Source organism: Rhineura floridana, chromosome 3 (genome assembly GCF_030035675.1).
Source record: "Rhineura floridana isolate rRhiFlo1 chromosome 3, rRhiFlo1.hap2, whole genome shotgun sequence".
NCBI lineage: Eukaryota > Metazoa > Chordata > Lepidosauria > Squamata > Rhineuridae > Rhineura > Rhineura floridana.
In genome coordinates, this window is record NC_084482.1 from 107,867,093 (window position 1) to 107,894,927 (window position 27,835).

Below are 27,835 nucleotides of genomic sequence, written 5' to 3' on the forward strand. Positions count from 1 at the left end.
CCTTTCAAGAAACAGTTTCGTTCCTTGATGGGAAAGTGCAGCAAGTTGTGGTCCAAGCAGAACTAGTCAGCCCAGATTGCTGAGTATATCCATGCGCAATGTGGTGTGTATCTGAAGGTACCGAATAAGACCAGGTGGAATTCCACCTCTGATGCGTTGAAGCAACTACATGAGCTCCTGTCAACTGTGCCACTAAAAATGCATGCCATAATGGACCGCTGCTCCTTGTCCAGGATCACAGCTGCTGAGATTGAAGTGGTACAGGAATACACAGAGATTATGGAGCCACTAGCCCAGTCCCTAGATATCCTGCAATGGGAGAACGGCATGTTCATGGGGTATTTGCTACCAACGCTCTGCAATCTGGACCGCAAGTTAGAAGGACTGGAAAACAAACCAGAGAGGTACACATACTGTTTTCAGCTGCTGAGAGGTGTGCGCGAAGCCCTAAGAAAGCGGTTTGCAGCTATCTGGGAGGACAAGAGGCTTCTTCTGGCAGCCTGCCTACACCCTCGCTTCAAACTAGATTGGCTGGAATCGTGTCAGGCCGCCACCCATACCAACAAGTAAGAACATTAGGGAAGCCCTTTGGGTGGATTACTCCAAGGGAAATGTTGTCTCAAGGGAGGCATCAGAGGGCTTAAGGTGGTAGGCAGGGGCTGGGCCTTTTCTTCCTGGGGCTCCTCATCACAACCTTGGGTTGCTGCAGGTAATCCTTAAGGGTCTGCTGTGCTGCCCCATGAGTGTGGTGACTTGGTCACCTTCCTATCTTCCATGTCATCATCCACAGGCTCAGGCTGGACCCTGAACCAGGGGACATGACAAGCATCAGGAAATGAAGAGCAGATGATGGTTTCCTAACATATATGTGTTAACATATCTTCTCTCTTTCTTAGATACACAATGGAAGCCTAGTTGAAAGCTGAAATAAAGATGGGTGTACTTAATGAGGACAGTGATCAGTCTTCAGATAAAGACCAGGAAGGAGATGACTTAGCAGATGACTTCTTTAACTTTCTGCCCCAGGGCAAGAAGTCAGCAGTGGACACTGCTGAGGAGGAACTGGTGAGGTACCTGAGGTCTCCCAGCAGGGAAGTGTCATCACTCCATGGCTTTCCACGCGTGCTGCGGTGTTTTTTGCAGCACAACACAGGCATGCCTTCAAGCGCCGCAGTAGAACGCCTGTTCAGTACTTGTGGCAACGTAATGACTGTAAAAAGACATTCCTTGTCTGACATGCTCTTTGAGCATCTTGTTCTTTTGAGACATAACAGAAACATATTATAAAAGCATTTCAAGTGTAAAATTTGATTTCGAGAGTTGGGGTATCTTCATTGCTTGGGGGGATGTGAGATTCTGTTATGCCATTATGTTAATCTTATGGATAATTTTTTTTATTCTACTACCCCCTGTGTGTGTGTGTTTATTTTTAATATTGTTTTAGGCTTCTTAGATGTGCAGCAGCCAAGGCCAGCACCTTGTAGGAGTTTTTTTTAAAAAGTAACTGAAATGTAATTGTAGTGATTACTTTTGAGAAAAAGTAAAGTAATCAGTTACTTTCAGAGCAATTGTAATTGTAACGGTAATTACTACTTTTTGGGGCCAAGTAATTGTAACTGTAATTTATTACTTTTTAAAAGTAATCTTCCAAGCTCTGAGCTAGCATAGTGTGCCTATGAAACGTATTGCCTTCGATGTTACTTTAATAAAACAGGAATTGATTCCATCCTCGTCTCCGTCTCGTGAGTCTCACTCTGGGTAGAACACTGTTCTACAGCATGACAAGGGCTTCAACAGGGTCACCTGCTCTATCTACTGGGAACTCCCCCAGGGCATTTAGGAATCCAGTGGATTTCATTAGTCTCCGGGGTGGACCATCTTAATCTGTCCACCACCCCTGCAGGGAAGGATTGGAACCATAAGTCTAAACTTCACTAGGAAGTGGTCTGACCATGACAATGGGGTGACTTCACCCCCTATCTCCCGACTACCCCTTCCTCCATCTGAAGCAAAAACCAAGTCGAGGGTGTGCCCTGCCCTATGCATCGTGCCAGTGACAACTTGAGACAGCCCCATGGTCGTCATGGAGGCCATGAAGTCCCGAGCTGGAACACTAGAGGCAGCCTCAGCACGGACATTGAAATCACCAAGGACTATATTTCTGGGCTCCTCCAATACCACAGCCAAGATAATAATGTACTAAGAATGGACTATGCACTTCAGAACCATCCTGTGTCACTGAGCCTCCATAATCTTTGTCTTCCCACAGGGGGTGTTTTATAATATTTGGTATGGTTAGTGCTAAATTATAACAACATGGTAAATATATCCTTCCGGTTTCAGAAATTACCTACTCAGGATGTGACTTTAATATCATCTGTAACCAGCTCTTTTGAAGCACTTTTGAACAGCACACTCATTCTGCAGACAGGATGGTCAGTCATCTACCAGCCATAAATACTGTACCACAAAGTCCAACATTTAATATGCAAACTCAATTTATGACAACAAAAAAGTAACAAGCAAGAATGGCATAGGAAGTGGAGAATGGATTTTTAGCATAATATGATGCTATGTGGTACATGCAGCAGTTAATTTCTTACGACTGAAAAAAAGAAAAGAAGGAGGGAGACTCAGCAGAAACTAATAGTCTTAAACCTAACATTATCCACATATAATAATATTGGGGACAGTATCTGGAGTTTAAAAGAACTTTGTCGTTGTAGCTAAAACTCAAAAAGAAAACGTGCTTTGCAACTTAAAAAAAACCCTGTAAGGAGGTAAATGAAAACCTTGTATTGGTGAAAAATGCATCTTTGCAATTCAGTCACAGTACAGCAATTCCAAGTGCAACTGTTTGGGTGCAAAAATGGAATCAAACTGAACAGTCAAATTTAGAAAGTAAACATATTGCATAGTGGGAAGGAATATAAGAGCCTGGTCCTGCAACTAATGATGGCTGCAATCTAAAGCCAACAAATAGAGTCCTTAGAACTGCTATGCAGCTCCAAGTGGAAACATACCATGGCACTTCACAAGTGTTATTGGCAGCTAAAGTGGAACACAATAAAGTTACAAGTATAATATTATGAGGTATGGCAAGCTACCCCATTTAATTTCTTCTATAATAATAATAATAATAATACATTTTATTTCTAGGCCGCCTATCTGGCCGTGTCAGCGGCCACTCTAGGCGGCGTACAAAATCAAGTAAAATACAACATATAAAATACACATATAACCCAAGAACTTTAATATAAAATTAAACTAAAACCACCTACAGCTATAGTCGATGAAATTAGGCTACCCCAGGGATCTTGTAGGCCTGCCTGAATAGCCAGGTTTTCAAGGCTTGGCGAAAACTTGGCAGGGAGGGGGCATGGCGAAGATCATAAGGGAGAGAGTTCCAGAGGGTGGGGGCCACAATTGAAAATGCCCTCTCTCTGGTCCGCACCAGCCTGGCTGTTTTCACTGGTGGGACCGAGAGATGGTCTTGAGTGGCTGATCTCGTCAGGCGGCATATTTGTTGATGCTGGAGGCGCTCCTTCAGATAAGCTGGGCCGAGACCGTTTAGGGCTTTAAAGGTTAATACCAACACCTTGAATTGGGCCCGGTAAACAACTGGTAACCAGTGTAGATCTTCTAACACCGGAGTGATGTGATCACGGCAACGGCTGTTCTTAATTAGACGTGCCGCCGCATTCTGTACCAGCTGTAACTTCCGGACCGTTTTCAAGGGTAACCCAACGTAGAATTACAGTAGTCTAAGTGAGAGGAGACCAGGGCATGCACCACCCGTGGGAGAAGATGGACAGGAAGGTAGGGTCGCAGCCTCTGTATAAGATGTAATTGATACCAAGCTGCCCGGCTCACTGCCAAAACCTGAGCCTCCATGGACAGCTGGGAGTCAAGGATGACCCCGAGGCTGTGGACCTGGTCCTTCAGGGGCAGTTTTACCCCATTGAGCACCAGGTCTATATCTCCCAACCTTCTCCTATCTCCCACGAGCAGCACCTCGGTCTTGTCAGGGTTTAGTTTCAGCCTATTTCCTCCCATCCATTCACTTACTGACTTCAGGCACTTGGAAATGGTCTCCACAGCCAACTCTGGTGAGGACTTAAACGAGAGATAGAGCTTTCTATGATTAGAAAAAACAACTGAAAAGCTACTATAAATGATTTGGCTGTTCTTTGTGAACTATGTTTATCTCATGAATCAATGAGCACATATTGCACCTTCTATTGTAGCAGTTCCTGCAAAACTGGCTAAAATACACTAGTCTGAATGCCAATCAGATGTCATACACAGTAGCATAGATCTCTAGTGCAGGGGTTTTAAATGAGCTTTGAGGCTGGAGCTGACTATGCTGATAGAGCTCCCACCACCATAGCCAAATCCACCTACAAATTACCAGTGACCTACAAATTCCGTGAAACCAATATCTATATTTGCCAGGCTCAGGGCCTGAGACTGATCCTGTATCTTTAGGAGAAGAGAAAGTCAGCCAAGTGCAGGTGTTCTTGAAACACTCTAATGGGAAAAACCACAAGGTGGAATTCTCCCTTCCCCCTGCACAACTTTTAAAGATACAGAAGACCTCTTGGTTGCCAGGCCCAGCCTCCAAGAGGTCTTCTGTAATGCAGTAATGCAGATCCACGTTAGTTACTGTAAACCGCCCAGAGAGCTTCGGCTATGGGGCGGTATATGAATAAAATAAATAAATGAATAAATAAATAATACATTTAAAGCACATCCAACTTGCATTTAAAGTGTATGACTCCCCCCAAAGAATCCTGGGAACTGTAGTTTCCCCCTCACAGTTATAGTTCCCACCACCCTTAACAAACAACAGTTCCCAGAATTCTGTGGTGGGATTAATGTGCTTCAAATGTATGTTGAATGCGCTTTACATGCATGGTGTGGCTCTGCCCTAGTATGCTGTGCATTCATTAGTGAACTGAAATGAACAATTTTACAAGATACTTCTTTAAACATGGCTGTAGCTTAGTGGCAGGGCACATGCTTTGCATGCAAAGGTCCAAAATTCAATATCTGGAAGAGACTATTGCCTGGAATCTTGGAGAGCCAATGCTAGTCCATGTCATCAGTACTGAGCTAGATGGTACCAAATGGCCTGACTCAGTATAAAAGAGGAAAGAGACCCAAGGGCCACAGTGACTCTGAAATTTATTTATGTAATTTATTTACAACATTTATATATTGCTTTATAGAAAGGGTTATTGAAGGAATTAAAAAAAATTATTGGCAAAAACAGTTAAAGACAGGTATTTAAAAATATTCAAAATAATAAAACCAACAATGAGTTACAAACAGATAAAAAACATAGTAGCTTCTACATGCCTGGGCACACTTGCCTAAACAAAAATGTTTTTAGCAAGTGCCAAAATGAGTACAATGAAGGCTCCTACTTAATGTCAATAGGAAGGGAGTTCCAAAGCGTAGGTACTGATACACTAAAGGATCAATTTCTTACAAGGGCAGAACAAGTACTATGTGGTACCCATAACATGGAGAACCCATTAAGGGGTCCTGGCCCCAAACAATTTGGGCCCTTGAAAACTGATAAAGGAGAAATGGATTTCTTTCCCTTAGTCACACACAACAGGCATTAAAAGCAGGCCTGCGTGTACGGAAAGCAGAAAAAGGGTTAAGCTCACTTTGCTGCAAATTCCTTAGCATCTCTCTGTGCCAAGAATGGCTAAAGCATGACCGCAGATCATTAATCTGGTATTGTTTTACTATTTGATCTTGGGAATGAGGTTTCTGATCTCTTCTACTATAGAACAATGGCTGCACCTAAGGGGAAGCTTTATAACAGAATCCAGGTAGAAATGAGATAAAATTTTAGTTTGATATTGATTTTTTATAATAGCATGATAGGTATAATTTTATTCCATAAATGTAATAAGTGTGTGGGCCACCTCCTTCACCCCTCTGTGTTTGATAGAGAGTGGCTGGTTCATGTTTGCCCTTTTCCTTTTTGTGTGTGTTCCCTAATCATTTTTTTAGTATTATGTGGCTTTCAGCTATAATATGGTGATTTGAAATTAATCCTTTTCTATAGCAGTATATAGAATTTCCAGTCCTTAAGGGGAACCAAAATTGGCTTTGCATCATGGTATTGTCTAAAGTACAGGCTGTTATGTCCCAGGCCAGCTTGGCTGATCAGAAGCCATGATAGAATGGAATGGAATGGTACATATTGGTTTCAGAACAGTACAAGATCATCAGTAACGACTTATGACAGTAGAATAGGGGTAATATCAGTCAAGGGAACAGATTCACATCGATCTAAGAAGACATGAACACAATGAGATGGGAGGTATCTGTAAAACTATGAATATACATGTATTCATTTTAATAAAGTTATCTGGTTTGTTGGAAATATTTCAAGAGGGAAGAACTGTTACAAAGAACATAGGGGATTGGTAAATTACTGTCACATGTTGTAATTGTACTGTTTAAAAGGAGCTTGCATACAGTGCCTCTTTACAGTACCTTCCAGACTTTCTGGGGGACTGTCCCTGCATATGCTTGTATACCAAATAAAGGCCTACCTTTTTGCATTAAGCCTGTGTCATAGATTATTTAAAGGACCCCCAGCAAAGATCCCACAGGAGAAAATAAAAATTTCTCAATCAAAAACACACCTTGAACTTGGCCTGGTAGCAAATTAGCAACTAGTGCAGATTTCAGAGCAAAGGTATTATGTGCTGATAGGGTCTCACTCAAGTCAGCAATCATGCCGCAGCATTCTACACTGACTGCATCCCCTGGGTCAGGTTGTGCTGCATGAGAATTTCTGTGACCCTGGCTGACTGGCTACCAGGATTTTTATAGTTTTGTTGAGGAACCCTGACTGGTTGTGGGATGCTGAGTTTTCTGCCTTACTTACAGAAATCTTGTTGTGGTTGGTATGATATTGCATATAGGAAATCATCACTGTCTTTTCTTTTTCTATTTGCATTTCATTTACCTCTGATCTTACTCTCTTACATCTATAGAAGCAACAACAGTGGTTCCATGTGGTCAGCTCAACCCCCTTAAACCCACTGATGATGCACCCTGTTGTTTGCATTATGGTTTGTTTCCTCCCCAATAGTGGTAAAAGAGAATTCACATACTGGGAAGTGTGGCTTCAATTGCTGTTGTTCCCAAGCTACTGCCTGTGAAGGTAGACCAAACCATGTGTTTTTTCTCTGTCAATTATTACTCACTGGTATTGGGTTGGCTGTTAAAGTAGCATATATAGCAACCCACAGGGTAGACAGAAAAGGGTAGAGAATCTTCTTAACTTTCACTCATTTCTCAAACCTCTCTGCCAGACACTAAACCAGACACTAAATAAATTTAATATTTATTTGTATTTACTTTTGCTCTACTATTTGAGTGAGCTTATTAATTTGAAGCTCTATATAGCTTTTACTGTGCCTAACATGAAAAAGGTTAGCAGATGAAAGCACAGAAAGCAAAATTATAAAAAGCAACTATGCAGGTTTTATTTATTTATTTATTATTTGATTTATATCTCGCCCTTCCTCTCAGCAGGAGTCCAGGTTGAAAAATATTAATTCTATTTGTTTCTCCAGAAGTCTGCAAGAACCTGACATAAAGTTTCCTTCTGACCCTTTGAAAGATCACATCCATCCCAGCTTAATAGGTAAATATGAAATGCTGAGTAAGTTAACCCTAGGAGGAGGAGAAAGACACTCTGGAATTTTGTTGGGAGGCTGGAAAAAGGGTTTAAATGTGCTTTGTAATTAGGCTGTTGTTCGGTTGTCTGTGGCAGTGACAAGTAAGAACTGCAGGCAACCAGGCAAGGCACACCTTCCCTCCTCTTCTCTCAGACTACCCCTCGTGCACTTGCCTTTTGTGTTGCTACAGTGTGCTTGCTGCAAGCCAGGATAATCCACAGCAGCACTATGATGACTTCTGGTCTCTTCTCATTTATACCCTGTTACTAATGCTATGACAGTGCATGTGAGGGTGAAGAATAGATATATAATGGTAAGTGGACCTAGGGGATTTGGCGATCATCCCATTAAAACACATTTACAATGCTGGTTTAAAACATTCTTTGAATAATTTCTATGCCTGCAATGTATACAACTTTCTGAATAACCTCAGCTGCACAACTCTCCAACCCCGATGTTGTACATTCAGTCACAGCTTTGTGCAGTCAGCATCACTAGTAATTACCTCTCAGGCATGAAAGAGGATGATGCAGAGTAGTGAGACAATTAACATTTGCTATAAATAACACAAGCCTAAAACAGGCACATTATTTATTTATTTTTAAATTGAGGGAAACTAAAAGAGTTTTGAACGAAAAATAAAAATGCTTTTACTAGATTTTAAATGGTCACAAAACCACTTAGGCAAAGAAGAAAAAACATTTCCCAAATATTTTTCAAACAAACAGTCAGAGGGAAAATAGCATCTGGTACCAATTTATGCCCCAGACACACCTCTACCAAAAGGGCTGTTCCCGTGAAAAGACACAGAAAGGAAAATAAATGCCTTAACTTTGTTGACTCATGATCAAGAGTAACATCCATGTACTTACTGGAGGACCTGAAAAACACAACACAAAACATTTAGCATAAATTAACAGAGAACAAAAAGTATGTTCCTGTAATATAAAATGTCTGAGGATGATAACTTGTATGAGAACTGCCCTCTTCCGAATCATCAGTAGCACAACCAACAGGCATTTCAGGAAAGGTGGAATCACCAAAAACACACTATAGCATCATTTCTTACTGTAATATCATGTAGACTTAACATATTTAGTAGATTAGAAAAGAAAAGAAAAATTTACCCATCAAAAACACTTAAAGCAAATAAAATGGTAAGGCAACTTCAAAGTATGTGTCCTGGACCAATACAAAAGTCAGAGCAAATTTGACCCCTGAGGCTGAGGTTAAAAGAATGGCATGGGATCCAAAAAGTGCACTTTTGGGGCCAGATTAGAAAAGGTAGGTCAGCACCCTATTTCTAAGTTGGTTAAATTCCCAACTTGCATTCCACAAGAGCTCCCCATATATACCCTTACCAGGACAGTGCAGAGGAAAGTGACTGAATGCTTTTTCCTGCACCATACAGAAGGAAAAGCTAAATTGGAATAAGCTCCCAGTTTATAAAAGGGTATTGAAAATGACTATTGCCTAGACGAAAGGAATCCACCACCAGCTTCCCTACTATGTTTGACGGGTAACAGAATGACCAGAGAAACCCAATCTAAAATATTTATTTATTTATTTTCTGGATTTGACTTGAAAGATCTCTAGCAAGTGTCTAGAGTAGAGACACAGTTATTGTTCTGTTGGTACCAGTGTGTCTCCACCTTTTTTATATGTTGCTAGTCAAACCCACCCCTTTTTACTGTACAACCTGGTGGGATCAGCTCAACAGCATTTTTTTTTAAAAAAATCAGCTTCAAAGAGATTTCACAACTGATAAGCAGATGAACCCGTTGCCCCTCCAAGTGTGGCCAATGGAAACACTTTGCTATAGGTGACAAGTGTGCTCACAGCCTATGTTTCTGATCAATTAGTTGTCAAATCAAATCAAATCAAATTTTATTATACAATTGATATACAATTGATTATTCAAAAGAAATTAAAACAAGTAAGACAGGACAGTACAGGATCAACAATTATAGAACGTTGTTCTAGTATAGTCAGTCTAAGATAAAATTGCCTTTTTACGTGAACTCTGAGCTACATTTAAGAACTGAGCAACTGATTCAGTGATATGTTTATCACTGTCAGACATAAGATGGATCAGGAGCGACTTTGTAGAACTACCAGAAAAAGCTTCAATACGTGGAGAAATAAATCTAGCACGAGCATCTTTATATAAATCTGGCCCTGGTAAACAGATGATGGAAACCCAGAATGGTCAGGTTAACAAGATAGGCCGCACAATAAGGGAAGGGAGAGCTAAGACCAAAGTGGAAAAGGGAACAGGTTTTGCGAGCACTGGCTATTGTATATTGGAGGGCCATATCTTTGATACGCTGACCAATGATAAAGTTAGCTGATTCAAGATTCATGGAAGAAAGTAGGTCCAATGATAAGCCAAGAAGCTTTACTTTCTCATTAAATTTTCTGGACCATAAGCTGGAATAGGGGTCTTTCCAAATTAGATTTAAGTAGCCTAAGGACGGACCAGCATAGGCTACTTTAGTCCAGAATCTAAAAGCTTGCAACCAAGCAGAGCATTCAATAGAGTTTAGTCTGGTTTCAAGTCGGAGGCCAGCTGCCGAGGCACAACGAGGCATTCCAAGTATGGAACACAAGAAGCTCGACAGTATCGATTCCACTTTTGCGTTGAAGCTAGGAGCCCATAATGGAACACCATATAAAAGCTGTGGGAGGATTTTAACTTTAAAGATTTGAAGGGCAGCCGGGATGTACTGGCCACCTTGGGTAAAGAAAAATCGAAGAGTGGCCTTGGAGGTGTGAAAAGCAGTTTGAATTGCGGCCCGTATATGTGCAGACCATGAGAGTGTCGAGCAGAACAGAATCCCCAGATACCTGTACTGCTTGACCTGATTAATCCTATGGTCATTTATTATCCAAGGGGGTGATACAGAACGCTGGGAGAAGACCATAATTTTTGACTTATCAAAGTTGATGGTAAGAGAGTTTTTGATACAGTAAGACATGAAGGCTCTCAAGAGGCATTTAAGGCTGATTTTCGAGAAGGACATTAATACCGCATTGTCTGTATACAGCAGTAGAGGGCACTCAATATCAGCCAATTTGGGAGGATGGAAATTTTCAGCAAGACAATAGCTGTTCAAATCATTGAGACAAAGATTGAATAGAGCAGGAGCCAGGACACAACCCTGTCGTACCCCTTTTGTGGCGGAGATGGGGTTAGTCAGACAGCCATCCACGCCACACCGTACACGAAGTGTTGTGTTCAATTAGTTGTCCATACACATCATCCTGGACCTCCCTCATTGTACAATTTTTGGCAAATGCTGAAGATGCACCTCTTTACCTTGGCCTTTGACACCTGAGATATTTTTAGGGCCCACATGTTTCTATGTTTTTAGGTTGTTTTTTTACTGGTTTTGATTATGTGTTTTAAAATTGTTGTAACCCATCCTGGGACCTTTGGATGAAGGATGGGTTGTTTTTATTGTTGTTGTTGTTGTTGTTGTCAACAACAACAACAACAACAACAACAATGCATAGAGTACAGAAGAAAGCCCCTGTATTTTTTATTATTATGCTTCTATCCTGATGTTTCTTTAAAAAGTTCAAAATATGTTATGTTCTCAGTAATTTCACATTAAGAACCAACGAGATCCATGCCTATTTACCTTGTTTGTTTTTGGTTTTTGATTTTATTATATTTATTGTAATTATATATTGTGCTGTTTTTATCTCTTATGTACACTGCCCAGAGAGCCGTCAGGCTTAGGGCGGTATATAAATGAAATAAAATAAAATAAATAAATAAATAATAATGCTATAGTATTGGGTGCCCAGTCACGTTATGCACACTTTAGCATACAACTACCACCCTTACAACACAATCTTATTATATCTACTCAGATGCAAATACTGCTGAGTTCAACAGCTCTCACTCCTAGGTAAGTGTGTTTAGGATTGTAGCCAGTGTCTTTTATGCACAGTACCACTACATGGTACAGTTGGTGGGTCACATGTTTGGATTGAAGCTAATATATCAAATGGAATGGTTTCAGCCTAGGCTTTTCTCTCATGCCAGTGATTCCCCATTTGAAGTCTAAAGTGGTACAGCATAAGAAAGACTTTACTATGAACTATTTTCAGTATATTGGCTCTCCATCAAGCACAATGAAGTGAAACTTCTGGTGTTCTAATATTTGTTTCCCTAATAAGGACAAGCTCTTCATTCAACACATTTTGCTATATCCTGAAAAGACCCCTGCCCGCCACAGAGGTGGGCATTTGGTTTGAAGAGACTAATGGAATCAATGTTTCACTCCTATTTAAAAGAGGCATCTTTACACTTTTTAAAAAACTTCTTCATGCTCCATTTCCTACATGATCAAAACCAGAAGGATTAATGGGGAGGAAATGTGGGAAAAATTAAAGAAAAACTGACCTCTCTGAAAAACACTATGAAATGAGAAACATGCTTTTGTTTGTTTATGAAAGTTCAAACACTAAACCTATTTTAAAGCCTGTTTAATGCCAGCTGAGACAATGTATCATCAATCTGAATAATGGAATTAATAATCACAGAGATGTTACGGAATCCACTGACTTCACTGTCCCTTACTGTCTGATCCTCAGATCATGTACTCTGCTGCTACGCATGGTGTGGTAGTCCTGGTGTGGGAAAGCAGCCTCAGTTAAATAGCCTTTTATTAATGGGTTGGATGAAAACTCCTTCAGTTCACAAAAGGAATTCTGATCCAGCAGAGGTTTCTGCTGAAGGAAGGGGGAGGGATGCAATTTCCACCAATTTTCCCTATCACCAATTCCCATGCACCTCCAGAAAGTTCCCAATCTTCTAGAACAGCTTTTCAGGGGGAATTGACAAAAATGGCCCACTTGTGCTTCCCAAGGGCAGAACTCTATTCATGATTAGTCTGCATTCAACCCTTTATGTTTACGCATCACAAAAACTGTGCCATACATTTTGTATGTGGGAGATTACTGGACATCGTGTTGCTGGACATTTTCCTGGACTTGTTATGAAACACTTGTGATCAAATAAAGACAATCTGAATTATTTTTTACAAAGTAATTTGGTATGTGTACAATATTATCCTCATACGTACACCAGTGTTTAATGTTTAATGCCCTCAGTATAATAGGAGTCAGTTGTGAGTGGCGTGAGTAAGGAATGAATGTTCAGTTTAGAAAAGAGCACTTTGTTACCTGGAAAGAAACAATTGTTCACTTCGTCTCAAAATCTCGTGTTGCAACTCTTTAAAGCAAAACTGCCCAAAGATGCATGTCTAAGCCTCAGATGCCTAATCTCTTCAGGACAATAAGAAACAACATTTAGCCAGGCCCCTGTGAATGTGACCTCAGTCCGGAAGAACAAGATTAGCGCATATCCAGTTACTGGTATTACAGGACTAAGATTTCTCTGACCATGCAATGGATCCCCTAACAGCTGGGGGAAAGGGTTTAAGAGCTGGGGCAGAAGGCAACATCTTTTGGGGGCAAGAACTCTACCCCCGCCAGGAACAACATGATGCATCTGGCACTACACCCCAATCCTTCTTACTCCTCGTACCTCTTCGTCACTCTGAACTAGTCAGGTCATTTAGCAATCACAATGCTTATCCTGGGTAACTATACCCCTGCAGAGTATGTGTTAATATGTATGTGTGTGTTATGGCTGTGTGTGTATGTTCGTGTGAACATATGTTAAGGGGTGTATATCAGAGGTTTCACATATAAACATGGGATTTTGCCCTTTTCTACATATAACACTCTCACTAAATTATTTCAGGTTGGGTATAGATTGACAGCAGCCCAAAAACCCGTGTGTATCAACCTGGAAATGCACAATAAGAATGCTCTGTCTGATCTTCTTAAGCACTTTATGCAGAGTATTGTGGTTCCTGAGCCTGCTATATCTGAAAGGGTGACTTCAGAGGCTGGTAGGTCTGTGTCCTGGAGTCACAAAGCATTTGTCAGTCAGGAAAATCAGCAATTATTTTATGGCTGAGATTCTAATCCAAGGCAAAGAAGGTCTGGGAACTTATAAAGCTTGCTTCTTCTTTGAAGTAAACTTTTATGAGACGCAAAGTGAATCTCCAAGCTCACTTTCAGAGAACTTTATCAGCATCTCTAGTTCTAATGAAAGAATCTTAGAAACATTTCATAAACTTATATTTCATGAATTTCTTATTACAAAATAAATTATTTCATAGGAATATTACAGAAAGCAATAGGTGAAGGCAAAAGACTAAGGATACAGGATCTTCCCTGTGGTGATGTCACATCTCTGGAACACCTTCCTGAATGAAATCCACCAGGTTCCCTCTCTGTGTATCTTCTTTAAGTAACTGCTGTTTTTAGCTGCTGCCTTTGAAAATATTAACTGTATCTGATGTTTTATATTACTCCTTTGGTGGTTTTGGCAAACGCGGTTTTGGGCTGCATAAACAGAGCTATAGTTTCCAGGTCGAGGGAAGTAATAGTCCCACTATATTCTGCATTAGTCAGGCCTCATCTGGAATACTGCGTTCAGTTCTGGGTGCCTCATTTTAAGAAAGATATAGACAAGTTAGAGCGGGTTCAGAAGAGGGCGACGAGGATGATAGCCGGTATGGAGAACAAGTCTTATGAGGAAAGGTTGAAGGAACTTGGCATGTTCAGTCTGGTGAAGAGAAAGCTGAGGGGTGACATGATTGCACTCTTTAAGTACCTGAAGGGCTGTCACATAGAGGAGGGTACAGATTTGTTCTCTGCTGCCCCAGAGGGTAGGACTAGGTCTAATGACTTTAAGTTGCAGGAGCGTAGATTCAGATTGGACATTAGAAGGAACTTCTTGACAGTAAGGGCAGTTCGGCAATGGAACCGACTGCCTAGGGAGGTGGTGGGATCCCCTTTGCTGGATGTCTTCAAGCAGAGGCTGGACAGCTATCTGCGGGAGATGCTCTAGCTGTGGATTTCCTGCTGTGAGCAGGGGGTTGGACTCGATGGCCTACAAGGCCCCTTCCAACTCTATGATTCTATGGTTCTATGATTTTCTTATATTTTATCACATTGCATTTCTTATTTTTTATGTATTAGTTGTAAGTTATTCTGGGTGCAAGCATGTGGGATAAAAATATTAAACTATTATTGATATTGGTAATAGAGCCTATGTATTTTCTAATTAATGCCCCTGCAATCAACACAGCTTAAGAAACATGCCATTACTGTCCAAACTCTGCAGCCATTTGTATTGCCAACATTAAAGCAACCCCTCCAACAGTTACCATTTATTTATTTATATATATCCCGTCCTTCCTCCAGTAGGAGCCCTAATGAGAAATGTAGTGCACCAGCAGGCATATCACATTTTAAAATGTACAAAAAAACTGGGCAAACAAAAACACTAAAAATATTAAAACATCATAAAAACAAACTCTAAAAAACATTAAAACAAAACATCTTCAAAAACGTTCCTTTAAAAAACCTATCAAAACATCTTCTAAGATTAAAAACATTTTAAAAAAGCAAGTTTAAGAACATATTAAAAAGCAATTCCAACACAGATGCAGACTGTGGCAGGTGGAGGTGGTTTGGGGAAAACTCAGCCATGAAACTTCCTGGGTACTACTGGGCCAATTACTATGTCCCAGGCTACAAAGGGTTGCTGAGAGTATAAATTGGGGAGGAGGAACTCCTGGAGGAAAGAGGGGCCAGCAATGTAAGAAATAAACATTACTAGTCTTCTAATTAAGGAACTCTCTACAGGCATACCCCGTTTAACGTCGCTTCACTTAAAGTCACCTTGCTATAACGTACATGCTCCATACGTCCCCATATCCCGCTTAACGTTTGCGCGCTTTGCAATAACGTACACTTTATTGGCATGATGCCACTGCCATCTAGTGGTGATTGTGTGCAGTACAAGTGAAGACAATTGCTTCACTTAAAAGTTTATTTTCACTTAAAGTATACTCTCCGGTCCCATTGCGAACGTTAAAGCAGGGTATGCCTGTATAAGGTTTCAAAGAATCCCAGTGTTCTGCAGGATACAGTTTGAAACAGTTTGAAAACCAATAAAGACCATTTGTTGTTATGTGCCTTCAAGTCGACTACGACATATGGCGACCCTATGAATCAGCGATCTCCAACAGCATCTGTCGTGAACCACCCTGTTCAGATCTTGTAACTTCACGTCTGTGGCTTCCTTTATGGAATCAATCCATCTCTTGTTTGCCCTTCTTCTTTTTCTACTCCCTTCTGTTTTTCCCAGCATTATTGTCTTTTCTAGTGAATCATGTCTTCTCATGATGTGTCCAAAGTATGATAACCTCAGTTTCACCATTTTCGCTTCTAATGGTAGTTCTGGTTTAATTTGTTCTAACACCCAATTATTTGTCTTTTCCGCAGTCCATGGTATGCACAAAGCTCTCCTCAAACACCACATTTCAATATAGACTATACAAAAGCCATTTTGAGAGCATTAGTGAGCTGTTGCTAGGTCAAGCAAGGAAATTACTTTCATGGAGAGGCACACTGCAAAAAAGCTGGACAAGACCATGTTTTTCAAATAGTCATTTGAATGGGTCATAACCCCATTGTAAAATCAATTTATTTTAAAGAGCAGCCTCTTTCAAAAGATGCTACCCCATAAAGCCCATTAACAAAGTGAACTCTGCAGTTTTCTAGCCAATACCATGAAGCACACATTACAGTGACTGCTCTTGTGAGACAGCCATAATGGGGAATTTTATATATGCACACATATATAATTATAGATATTAAGAAGGTATATGTTTTATAATCATAAGGAGTTAAGCATAGGCTTGTAGGCCTATTAAGACCTGAGATTCAGGCTCAGAGAGCACCCTAAATTTCCATAGACCTCGATCAGATCTGTAAGCAAAACCTGTTGCAACAGCAGCGATCACAGGGACCTTCTGTTTCTTTGCCAAGACCCGGCTGATGCATGACTGACAGATCTATTACCCTATTGTTTGGAATCAAGGAGCGTTTAAACTGTGAAAAAAGCTGTGATTGATATAATATGTAGGAATCGCCAATGTTTGATTCTTGGGTAAAGCTATATTACCACCTAGGGGAAAAGTCTGTAATAATTATTAAATGTTTAATGAGGAGAAATAGTGAGATGTAATAATTAAAAATAACCCAGTGTGTTATATTGTATTTACAACTTTATAAGTGTGTTTTCATTAAGAAAAGGGTGCTCTGGGGTGGCCTGCCTCCTCTATACTTCTGAGGCTGAAAAACACTAGTTAGCCAGAGTTACCCAGGCTTTTCCTGAGTCTGTGGGGTTTTAAAATGATTTAAATATAATCTCCTCTCTTGGGCTATGTATTTTATAAGTAAGGAAATGGGATTTCTGAGAAAGTATAAAGACATAAGAACCCCTATGGCGAGGAATATAACTGAGGGGTGCTCATACATTCCCAAACACCCTAAGTTGAGGCAAATGTAACTCAAGGAACTTGTCCAAATATTTCCAGGTGTACCTGGGTCAGCCTGACTGATCAGGAACAATGGCATATGGAATGTACTAGGTATGCTTGAAGGCGCATTCAATATGGTACCGGCCTGAAAATTCATTAGTCTTTTAAGAGAGTAGGACAATGGAGACATTAATGGGATGGACAGAATCTTGGATCACCACTGGAGTTTCCTAATGCTTTCTGATTGGTTTGGAATGATTGTAGAGAGGAGGAACTGTGATGTTATGTGGGCAAGAACTCATGAGATTGGTGAAATCATTGTCACATGCTGTAATTGTACTCTATAAAAGAGCTTGCACATAGTGCCTCAGTGCAGTCTCTCCTAGATGTTTCTGGGGAGCTGATCCTGCATACGCTTGTAGAAAATAAAGGCCTACCTTTTGCTCCAAGCCTGTGTCTTCCAATTTATTCAAGGACCCCCAGCAAAAGATCCTAAGGAGAAGAATTCTCCAGCACCCATGTGGAATCAATTAAATGAAGCAACCAAATTACTACCAGAAATACATAAAATGGATCATGTAGAATCAAGTCTCAATATATTCAGTTTCTTACTATATATACAGGGGGGGGAGAAATACCTTCAAAATCAAAGCACTTTTCCTGTTTAAAAATGAAGGTCAAAGACATGATGAAAATACAAACAGAAAGAAATATGTTGGGCCTAAAGAAATTCCCAATGTCTGAATTTATAATATATTATAGAAAAAGTCAATATTTTAGGGCTAATTTAAATCAGGAGATTATTTCATTCAGGAGATTTTGAGATTATTCTTGTTAGCAAAATAATTGAAGTATTAAAATAAGACAAAAGATACAAGAAATCTGATGTCACAATTATGTCTGGCACAAAATGGCTGGTAACAGACAGCTTTCAGTTCAATCTTGGCCACATTTACTTGGAAGTAAGTTTCATTCCGGTCAACCATTCAGGTGATGAAGTTCCTACCTCATCAGGTAACTTATTCTTATAGTGACAGGATTGGGCCCTGCCTCTCTTCACTCCACTTCAGACAGGATTCTAAGAGGGAGGTGGGACCTAGCCTTGAAAGAACATAAGATGAGGCAGCTACTTTCTTCTGCATGATGGTAGGCACCATGAAAAGGTACAGGTTTTTTCTTCAGCCGGCTGGCTATCCTTTCTTGGCTGGCAACAGGATAAAGAAAGCTCCCAGCAAAAGCTAATATGAAGGCTGCCTTTCCATATTTGCTGCACATTGCAGAGATGCAGACAGGAGATAAATCTTTCAATTTTGTTGAGGAATCTGTGCTGCTGCTTCCTCCTCTCTTCCATGAGCTCTGCACCAAGTGACGGGTTCATTGTCTTCCCTCTTCTTCTCTATACCATGCAACAGCTTGGGTGAGGGTGACAATCCTGTCCCTTTCACTTTGCACAGGGTAGCCTCCTGCCTTCCCAGGCACTATGCACCAAATGAAAAGATCAGCACTGAAGAAAATGGAAGAAAATCTTCATGCATTTCCACAATTTTGTCCATTTCTTCACATAATAATTTTATGGGCCTTTTTTTAAATTATCCCACACAGATGAGTATTTTCTCTTCATACGAATGATGTTTAAATTCTAATGCTCTGGTAAATTATTCTGGGGAAACCAAACTAACAAAAATATTATATTACCTCTGGGACTGGGGAGGGACATGTAAATGGGATTTTTATTCACTTCACTGCACTTTTTATGCAAACAGGAAAGCTTTCAATGAAGGTCATCACCAAAGGCTTCTGGTTTAATGTTAGCATTCATGAGATAAGAGAGCAGGTCTTCCTAGGGATGAGTATCTGGTTAAACAATAGGAAGCAAAAAAGACTAAATGGACAGTTTTCACAATGGAGGAAAGTAAGTAGTAGTACCCCTGCCCTCAAGGATCTGTATTGAGGCTAGGGATGGGGGAGAATATCTGACAAAATCAAACCTGGTGCCGGATCCTGACTGAGTTAGCTAGTTCACTATCCATTCGGAGTAGCGCCAATCTCTTGCAGCAGGCCATGGCTGTAATTGGCACGGATTTTGTGGCTGCGACTGCAGTTGGCAAGAACTTTTCCCCTGAAATCCCCCTCCTATTTTACGTATTTTTTTTCATAATTAAGATATTGTGTCAACCACAGGATTTTTATTTGTCCATTATATATTATGAAAAAAATTGTTATTATCACAATATAGTGCAAAACAATTGGCTATATATGTCTTCAGTGTTAATTGTCAAATCATCCTGCAATCTCATGTTTTTCAAACAAGATATCTCGGAGCATTCTGAATTTCTTGTGTGGGAAACATTATGACAATGAGACTGACCCACGTTACCTGCCTTGCCCCACCCCTCTTTTGTTGCTGCTGTCTTGAGCTAACCAACGGCTGTCTCTCTCTGTGCATGCTAAATGTGGGACTGTGTGTGTTTCATTGTGTGACTGAAAAAAACAAAAACTCATGTGAAACATTGTGATCATCCATTCACGGCAGCTACCTAAAAATTACACAATGCTTTTCTCTGCCACCAAAAAAACTACACGGAATGCTGTCATTTACATAAGCATCTACAAAAACAATTGCGTAATTTTCGCAACCCGAAAAAACCCACCTGCAGATCAAATCACCCCAAAACACATGCAGCTGATCGAATCAGCAAGTGCCAGAGAAAGCGGGAACAAAAAAAGGACAGACCAGTAAAGAAACATCGGACTATCAAAATGCATGAAGACTGGAACCATGCAGCAAACCCCATTCCTAATTGAGACTAGTGCTATTTGCCTTTTTCATAGATCATCTGAAGTTAGGGGTAAGCAGTGAGGTAGCTAAGTTTGCTGATGACACCAAATTATTCAGAATAGTGAAAATGCACCTGGACCAGTGAAGAGCTCCAAATGGATCTCTCCCAACTGGCCATGAGATTCTTTTATAAAACCTAAAACACAATGTCATGTTGCACAGAGGATGGCACAGACAAGGGCCTGAAGACCTCATCAGAGAACACTGGCCTATAAAAATATGTTATATCAAAAAAGGGAAAGAACTGGATAGGGTCAATAAAGAAAGAGTGATAACAGCTCTTACACAATTAAATGTGGTATAGAAAAAACCCTATCAAATCCTATGTAAATGCCTTAACCAGATTCAAGGGCAGCAGCAGTAATAATACAATGGAAAACTAAAAAAACAATAATAATAGAAATTAATTAATTACTGTTCAGAATTAATTATTGCCTGGACTGTCAAGAGGCAATATGCTGCTGAATACCAGTTGCTGGAAACTGCAGGATGGGAGAGTGTTATTGTGCTTGGGGACTTGTGGATTTTCCAGAGGTATATGGTTGGCCACTGTGAGAACAGGATGCTGGACTAGTTGGGCCACTGGCCTGATCCAGTAGGCTCTCTCTTCTTGTGATCTTATTGATTCAGTTACTTGTGCTGTGACTATTGTACAGTTTCTGTTAAGTACTGTTGGCCCCTACACAACAAGATAGAATTCAGGCCACATCAGGGATCTGCTATGCCCTAGTTACAAATGCCCAACATTCAAATAAACAAATAAATGTTCAAGAATCTATATTACATAATAGATAAGCTCCAGTCCTGGACTATCTGCTAGTGACCTATGGCCAGAAAAGCCAACATCTCCCTCCCTTTCTTCTTCCTTTCATTCCTGTTCTCCTTGCTGTCCTTTGCTCTGCCACACATAGCCTCCATGAACACTCAACTTCAGCATTATGCGACCTCTACATAAACGGATGCTAGTTCTCTATGTAAACTAATGCTAGCTTGTAGGTTCATCATGACCACATCCTTTAATTGTTGACATAACTCTTAATAGACTGACTCTATGCTGAAAATATACAGCACTAGTCAGTCATGGATAGCTGTATCCATGTTATATCCATCCATATAAAGGAGTGCATATATGCAAGACCAAGATATTGGAAAGTCCAGCCACTTTAAGAAGTGAACAACTGTAGCAAAGCCATTGTCTCTTCACTGTCTCAGAATGAGGTTCCCACCTTAAGGTGGGGGCGTGTTTGTTTTCACCCCATATGAGTGAGAAGGCTCGGGAGGTCTGCTCCCGATTGGGTGAGGGAGTAGGGTGAGGCCACGTCACGCCTCAATGGGGGGGAGGGGAGGGGTAGTATTTAATGCTGCTCCCCCTCCCTAACTCTTCTCCTCGTGTTCATTCGCGCCCTCCCTCCCTCCCTATGGCAGAATGGGCTTTGCCGGTCGCCAGTGGGGCTGAGTAGGAATTTTTTGGTTGGGCCCCGCTTTTAGGAGCCCTTCATGTTTTGCCTACTTTATACTGTGGGGATAATTCGTTTGGCTTTCAGGGAGTGGTGTGGTGACGGCCAGTTTTGGCATTGAGTTCGGGCAGGTGAGGAATTTGATGGAGAGAGAGGTAGGTATCCAATTTTGGGTAAGGACGCCCCTCAGGAATCTTGCAGGACTTCGGTCTGCGGATAACTGGTGGGTGCCCCTGTGGATTGTCATGCGCATTGGGGTGAACGTGGGTACAGCGGGGCCAGGATGCGCATGGCAGACCGCTCCCAAGGTTCACTGGGCAAGGAGGGAGTCTTGGCCCATATCCTTGCATCAGAGCCCACAGCTACCAGCTGTGATACATGCCCAGGAGACTGGGGGGATTCCATCCCCACCAGAATAGTGCGATTCCTCACCTGCCCGGGGGTTATAAGCAGTTATTAATTATGATTGGATATGTTTGAATTTGGATTCAGATTATGTTATATTTAATAAATATAACATTTAAACCAATGCCACGTCTCACGAATCTTCTTTGGCGGGTGTGGGGGCAAAGCAGCTTTGCTAAGACCAGGAGCTAGGAATTTCCTTTATGCCACCCTTTCATGTATTACAATAAACCTTTCTTATCTTTTATGATCCTGTTAGTCAGAATAATGAAGATGGGATAAAGAGAGAGAAAGAGGGGAGGAGACATTCCTTTTATAATTAAATATTTAGTGCTTGATAGGTAATAAGTGCTCCACACCCAATAGGTTAGAATTAGCTATGGTTAGCAACTCTACTACATGTCTGATTGGTTAGGGTTATATCTCAACGTGATTTTGCAGACAAAAAAGAAGAAAATAATCACTGAAAAAAGCAGAAATATTTTTGTCACTTGTCCAACAGTACCACACTTCAGAGATCTGATCCAAGAGTATCACAGTTCAGAAATTATTTTACAAAGCAAATGAGTTAAGTAATAGTCCAACAGATTATGAATTGGCTTAATTATGACAATATTAATAACTCAGATGCTGTCCTGTGCTGAAGTTGGCAAAATGTCCTCGCTTGAAAGTGCTGTAGTGAAGTCTTCACTATATAGGTATTTTCTTTCTTTCTTTCTTTCTTTCTGGTAGGTATTTTCTTTTTCTTTTTTCACATTTTCATTTCAATAGGCAACACAAAGCTGCGTTGAGCAAGTCAAACTACTGTTGAGCCTTTGGCTCTATGCCAGGCCAGCTTTTGTCTGGGAGCTGTGAAGTTGTAACCACATACAAGCCTCTAGGGAAGGATGCTATCATACAAAGCAAATTAAAATTTACTTCCATTTATCAGCTGTGGCAAAGGAGCAAGGGCCTGGTTTCTGTGTGGTAAATCTCTGAAACAAATATACAAATATATATCCAAGCTATCTATGATAAGAAACATTCAGCAGCTAAGCCAAAACCGATATACCAAAAGCAATCTGCTCTTTGGTTAGGCTGTATTACAGATGTCAAGCATTCCCTGGCACAACATTATAGAGCCCTTGTCTAACCAAAACACTGCATTTCAGTTTTGCATTGTGTTTGCCTCTATTTTTATATATGCCTTCCCCCTACTCCAGGAGAATACATCAATATAACCATCTGTTTTAAAAAAATACAGTGCACAGGATTCTTTGCCAAGGACAACCTAAATCACTTCTTAGTTTTCTTCCCCAATTAAAGAAAAATCTAAATAGACATTGTTGAGTCATATTAATTCTTTATAATGCCTAGTTTTCTGGCGGTGTTTGTAATCTGATCCCAGGGCAGCCTTTTACTGCTACAGATGAACAGTAATTGTGTAGTTAAAGCAATGAATCAAAATATGTGAAACTTATGTTTAATGCTCTGCCCTGTGTAATCCTATGTAATCTTTGGTCCCCAAGGCAGAATTCTGGAAAAGCGCTGGAGTAGAAAAGAAACAATGCTGTGGAAAGTAAATGATCAGAAATGAGACCCAGAGATAAGTGTATATAACACATTAAATAATCAAGGTAATTAAAGTCTATGATTAATTAGTACACTCATTTCTAAAATGTATATTAGCATGGCATTCAATTATGCAATTCAAATATTCAGATGTTTTAGACAATATTTGTTAGGACAATTTTTTTGGGGGGGAGTCCCTCTCTTTTAAATCTGAAGTGATTAATAGTGAGGTTCTTGCTCCAGGAAAGGCCAAGGAGTTCCTCACTAAAATATAAGAGGAGTTTCTCATTAAAATAGAAAGGCTTATACATTTCATTCTTCTCTTTTGTGTGTGCCCATATTCAAACAGTTTATTTTTATTTTATTTTACAAAATCTATATATCACTTGATTGTAACAAAACCTCTTAGGGGTTTACAAGAAATATTTAAATTATCAATAAAAAAAACTTAAAAACAAGTAAAAAGGGATTAAAACACATCAGTATCTATGTGTCTAGATAGGCTGGCCCTGAACAGAAAAGGCATTTGGTCTTACCGTAAAACGGTTTTCTCTGTGCATGTCAAAAGCTGATCTCAGGTGGGTAGCTAGCTCCACCTAGGTAGAAGAGTGCTAAGGAAGTTTTTTTTTACAAGGACTTCCTGCTCTGCACAGCTCCTTATTTCAGTTTTTGATAACAAGCCAACCAACAGGAGGAAAGGACGAAGAGAAATAATAGGAACTATCATGAAACAGGAGACAACAGCACTTATACGCTCTCTGCTGTAGGCCTAAGATGAAAAAGACAGTGATGGCAGCCCAGCTCACCTAGGGTGTAGCCCTGAGACCAGCTTTTGACATGCACAGAGAAAACCGTTTTACGATAAGACCAAATGTCTTTTCTCCTGTGCATGGAAAAGCTGGTCTCAGGTGGGGCACAGACGCGCCTGAGAAATGAGGCTGGTGGGAGGGGCAGAATCCAATGAAGAAGACAGTGGTCTCGCAGCCGAAGAGGTGGGGCAGCTGCTTTGTGGTCGGCTCAGCACCACCGCGAAGGCTCGGGGGGGAGAAACATAAAATGACAACCCCCCCTTTTTTGTTTTAAACAAGACACACGTAGGAAACAGTAAAGGAAGGAAAAAGTACAGACACATAATAGGAAAAAAAAACCAAACGGTACAGGCCTGAATGCAGAGAGGAGCTACATCAACCGTTCTTGGTGGAAGGCAGAAGAGAAACTGAAATAAGGAGCTGTGCAGAGCAGGAAGTCCTTGTTAAAAACAAACAAACCTCTTTAGCACTCTTCTGCCTTCGACCGCTAGGTGGAGCTAGCTATCCACCTGAGACCAGCTTTTCCATGCACAGGAGAAATATTTTAAGCAGGTGTTGAAAAGAAAATAGTAAAGGTGTCTGCCTGATGTCAATAGGCAGAGAACTCCAAAGTGTAGGTGCTGTCACACTAAAAGAACAATTTCTTACAAGTGCAGAATGAGTATTGTGTGGCACCTGTAACAGGGCCAGTTCTGCAGATCGAAGCAGTCCAGTGGGCACATATGGGGTAAAGCAGTAAGGCAAGTAAACTGTTTGTCACCTCATTTCTCCCTCTACAGCATAACAAAATCCAGCCTTTACTCTCTGTCCCCTTAAATAAAACTGATTCATGATTATGCCATCTCCTTCCTCAACCACTGCAACCTTCTTTCACACCTCTGTTCACCTCACCTCTTGCTCAGATCATGCTACACAGTCCCAAGATATTTACCATTTTCATTGTCTTCCCATCCACCTACACACACAACACAAACTCTTTGCCCTTAACTTTAAAACTTCCCATCGCTTTGACCCTATGTTTTGACCCTCATTTTCTGTTATGTCTCTCTGCTCCTCCAACTATTCCTAAAAACCTCTTGCTTTCAATTACAACTCCACACAATTTCCTTTCTGCCCTTTATGCATGGAACTCCATCCTTGCAGTTGCTACCTCTCACATCCTTCAAGACCCCACTTCAAAATCCAACTTTTCTTCATGGCCTTTGGATTCACTCCTTAAATCTAATTCCCAACTGAATACATATAACTGCACGTGGCCACAATTAGTATTCCTCCCTGACTTTGTCTCTTCTTCCTCTGATGTTTTCCCCATTGTCTCTTGTAAGTTCCTTGTCTGTTTTTGCATATGGAGCTTTATAAAGCACAATAGTGTTGTATGTATGTATATACAAATCAAAGTCACCAGTACTCTGTAAATTATTCCTCACATTAGCAGAACTAGTTACTATTTATAGCTTTCAATTTGACAGGGTACAAACATGCAAGTGATTTTTATCTATGATGTCATTGGCTGCCTGCCATCACTACCATGAAGCTATTTACATAAACTGGCATTGTATATAATTAAAACACTGTTTCTTTTGAGAAAACCTTGGCTTGTCATGAAAATATAATTATATGAAAGATAAATATAATGGCCAATTCAAAAACATAATGTTTCAGAGTCTAATTCATAAAGTGAATAACCATATCTCAGTGGTAGAGCATGTGCTCTGCATGCAGAAAGTCCCATGAATGAAAGAATCTGGACAGCTCAGTAGCAAAACTAACCCTTCATATATATTAATAATTATTTAATTATTTTACTATCCCAGTCTCCTCCCCCCCTTAGGAGGCACAGGGTAGCTAACAACAAATATTGTTACTGCATATTTTTATAATTAAAAACAACAACACCAACAATAAAACACAATGCAGTAGACAGCACCACTTGGATTACTAAATTCCAAAGACTTGAATAAACAAATATACTTTAAGTTGTCACTTAAATGACAATAGCTGATCCAGAACAGGTTGTGTTCCTAATTCCTGGATACAGCAACCATCTAACCATAGCATCTCTGTCTTATCGACATTCAGCCACAGTTTATTGGCCCTCATCCAGCCCATCACTGCTTCCAGATACTGATCCAGCACTGAAATAGCCTCTCCTGATTCAAGTAGAATTTTGTTTTAAGATGTTTTTAAAGATATTTTGTTTTAAAGTCTTTTGCTTTTAAGATATTTTAAAGTGCTTTTAATGTTTTGTTTGCCACCCTGGGCTCCTTCTGTGAGGAACAACGGGATAGAAATTTAATAAAATAAATAAATAATTGAGAGATAAGAGCTGGGTGTCATCTATATATTGGCCTCTAAATCCCTGGATAACTTCTTCCAGTGGTTTTATATAGATATTAAATAGCATGGGACCTAACTGCCATGGGGCCAAGCAGAAGCCCCATCAGTGCTATTTCTCTCTTACATCCGAGTCAGGAGAGGCCATGTATGACCTGACCCACCATCTGGATGAAGTAATGGGTTGGATGAGGGCCAAGGGATATTTGTGACTGGGCAGTGAGCTTTACTTCCTCTCATAATGAGGCACTCCCCCAGTCAATCCCTCCCTGATAGATTTTACAAACCAAACTGGGCAAGGATCAAGAAGGAAGGTGGTCATGCTAAGCCTTGCAAATGTCCTATCCACATCCTCAGGCTGCAATAATTGAACCTGATCCCATAGACAGTGCTCTAGACACCTCTACAACTTGCAGTGAAGGGTGGTTCATTAGGGCTATTGCAGCACAGCCCTTGCACCATAAAATGTCAAGCAATTTTTAAAAAAGAATCCGCCCCCCAAAATCTCAAAGCCACACACTCTTTCCTGTCCCACGGACATTGTATACTTCTATGAACTTCCAGAGGCTTGGGGAGGCATTTTTGTCAATCTCCTGTTCTCTGGCCACTCTGCTAATCCAAATCCAAAAGTATAGCTATGGCAAAGAGGTCCCTCCCGTATGTGTCTAAGTAGAAAAGCCATGTGATCTGGGGGTACTGCCTGTATTCCAGACTCTGTTGGAAAGGTTTCCACACCATCTGTTGTTATGAGGGTTATACAGCAGCCTTAGTACTTAGTAGGGTTGCCTTGAGAAATGGTGAATGGCTTCTGTGCATGTTGCAACTTTCAACACTTGTGTGTGTCTCTAGATTTAGAAGTCTGGAGGTTTTGCATTCCTGTTTTTCTTTAGGATTAAAAAATGCTCTGTGTTTGTGTGTTTGGTTGGCTACTTGAGAACAGGATGACCCTTTGGCCTGATTCAGTAGACTCTTCTACTGTGGTGATTATAAGATGTGCTATACAAAGAGTACCTGTTGATTTGATTTGGATTCCTGCACTGAGCAGGGGGTTGGACTTGATGGCCTTAAAGGCCCCTTCCATCTCTATGATTTTATGAATCACTTTAATAAATACAAATAGAGATGCCTAATTGGTGAGGCAGGTATACACTGTACAAGCTCATGCATTTATTTCTGAGGTTTATATAGTTCCTAATCATATCTCCTCTGCTCAAGTCTGTGAGAGGAGGGTGTGGTTTGTGAGGAAGAATTTGTGATGTTAAGCCACTTAGGCTACATCACACTTTGATTGGGTAGAATACTGCCT

At 40.5% G+C, this 27,835-nt stretch overlaps 1 protein-coding gene across 24 annotated transcripts in view; it reads right to left on the reverse strand.

The window, feature by feature from the left end:
• The window catches only part of COL23A1 (collagen type XXIII alpha 1 chain), a 586,100-nt gene that overhangs the window by 150,421 nt on the left and 407,844 nt on the right, over positions 1–27,835 (reverse strand). Inside the window, exon 4 of one of the 24 annotated variants that reach the window (XM_061617267.1) lies at positions 8,588–8,595. The exons of the other annotated variants lie outside the window; for them this stretch is intronic. Coding sequence (XP_061473251.1) covers positions 8,588–8,595 — 8 coding nt within the window. The remainder of the gene's footprint in view (positions 1–8,587; positions 8,596–27,835) is intronic. 24 annotated transcript variants of the gene reach the window in all.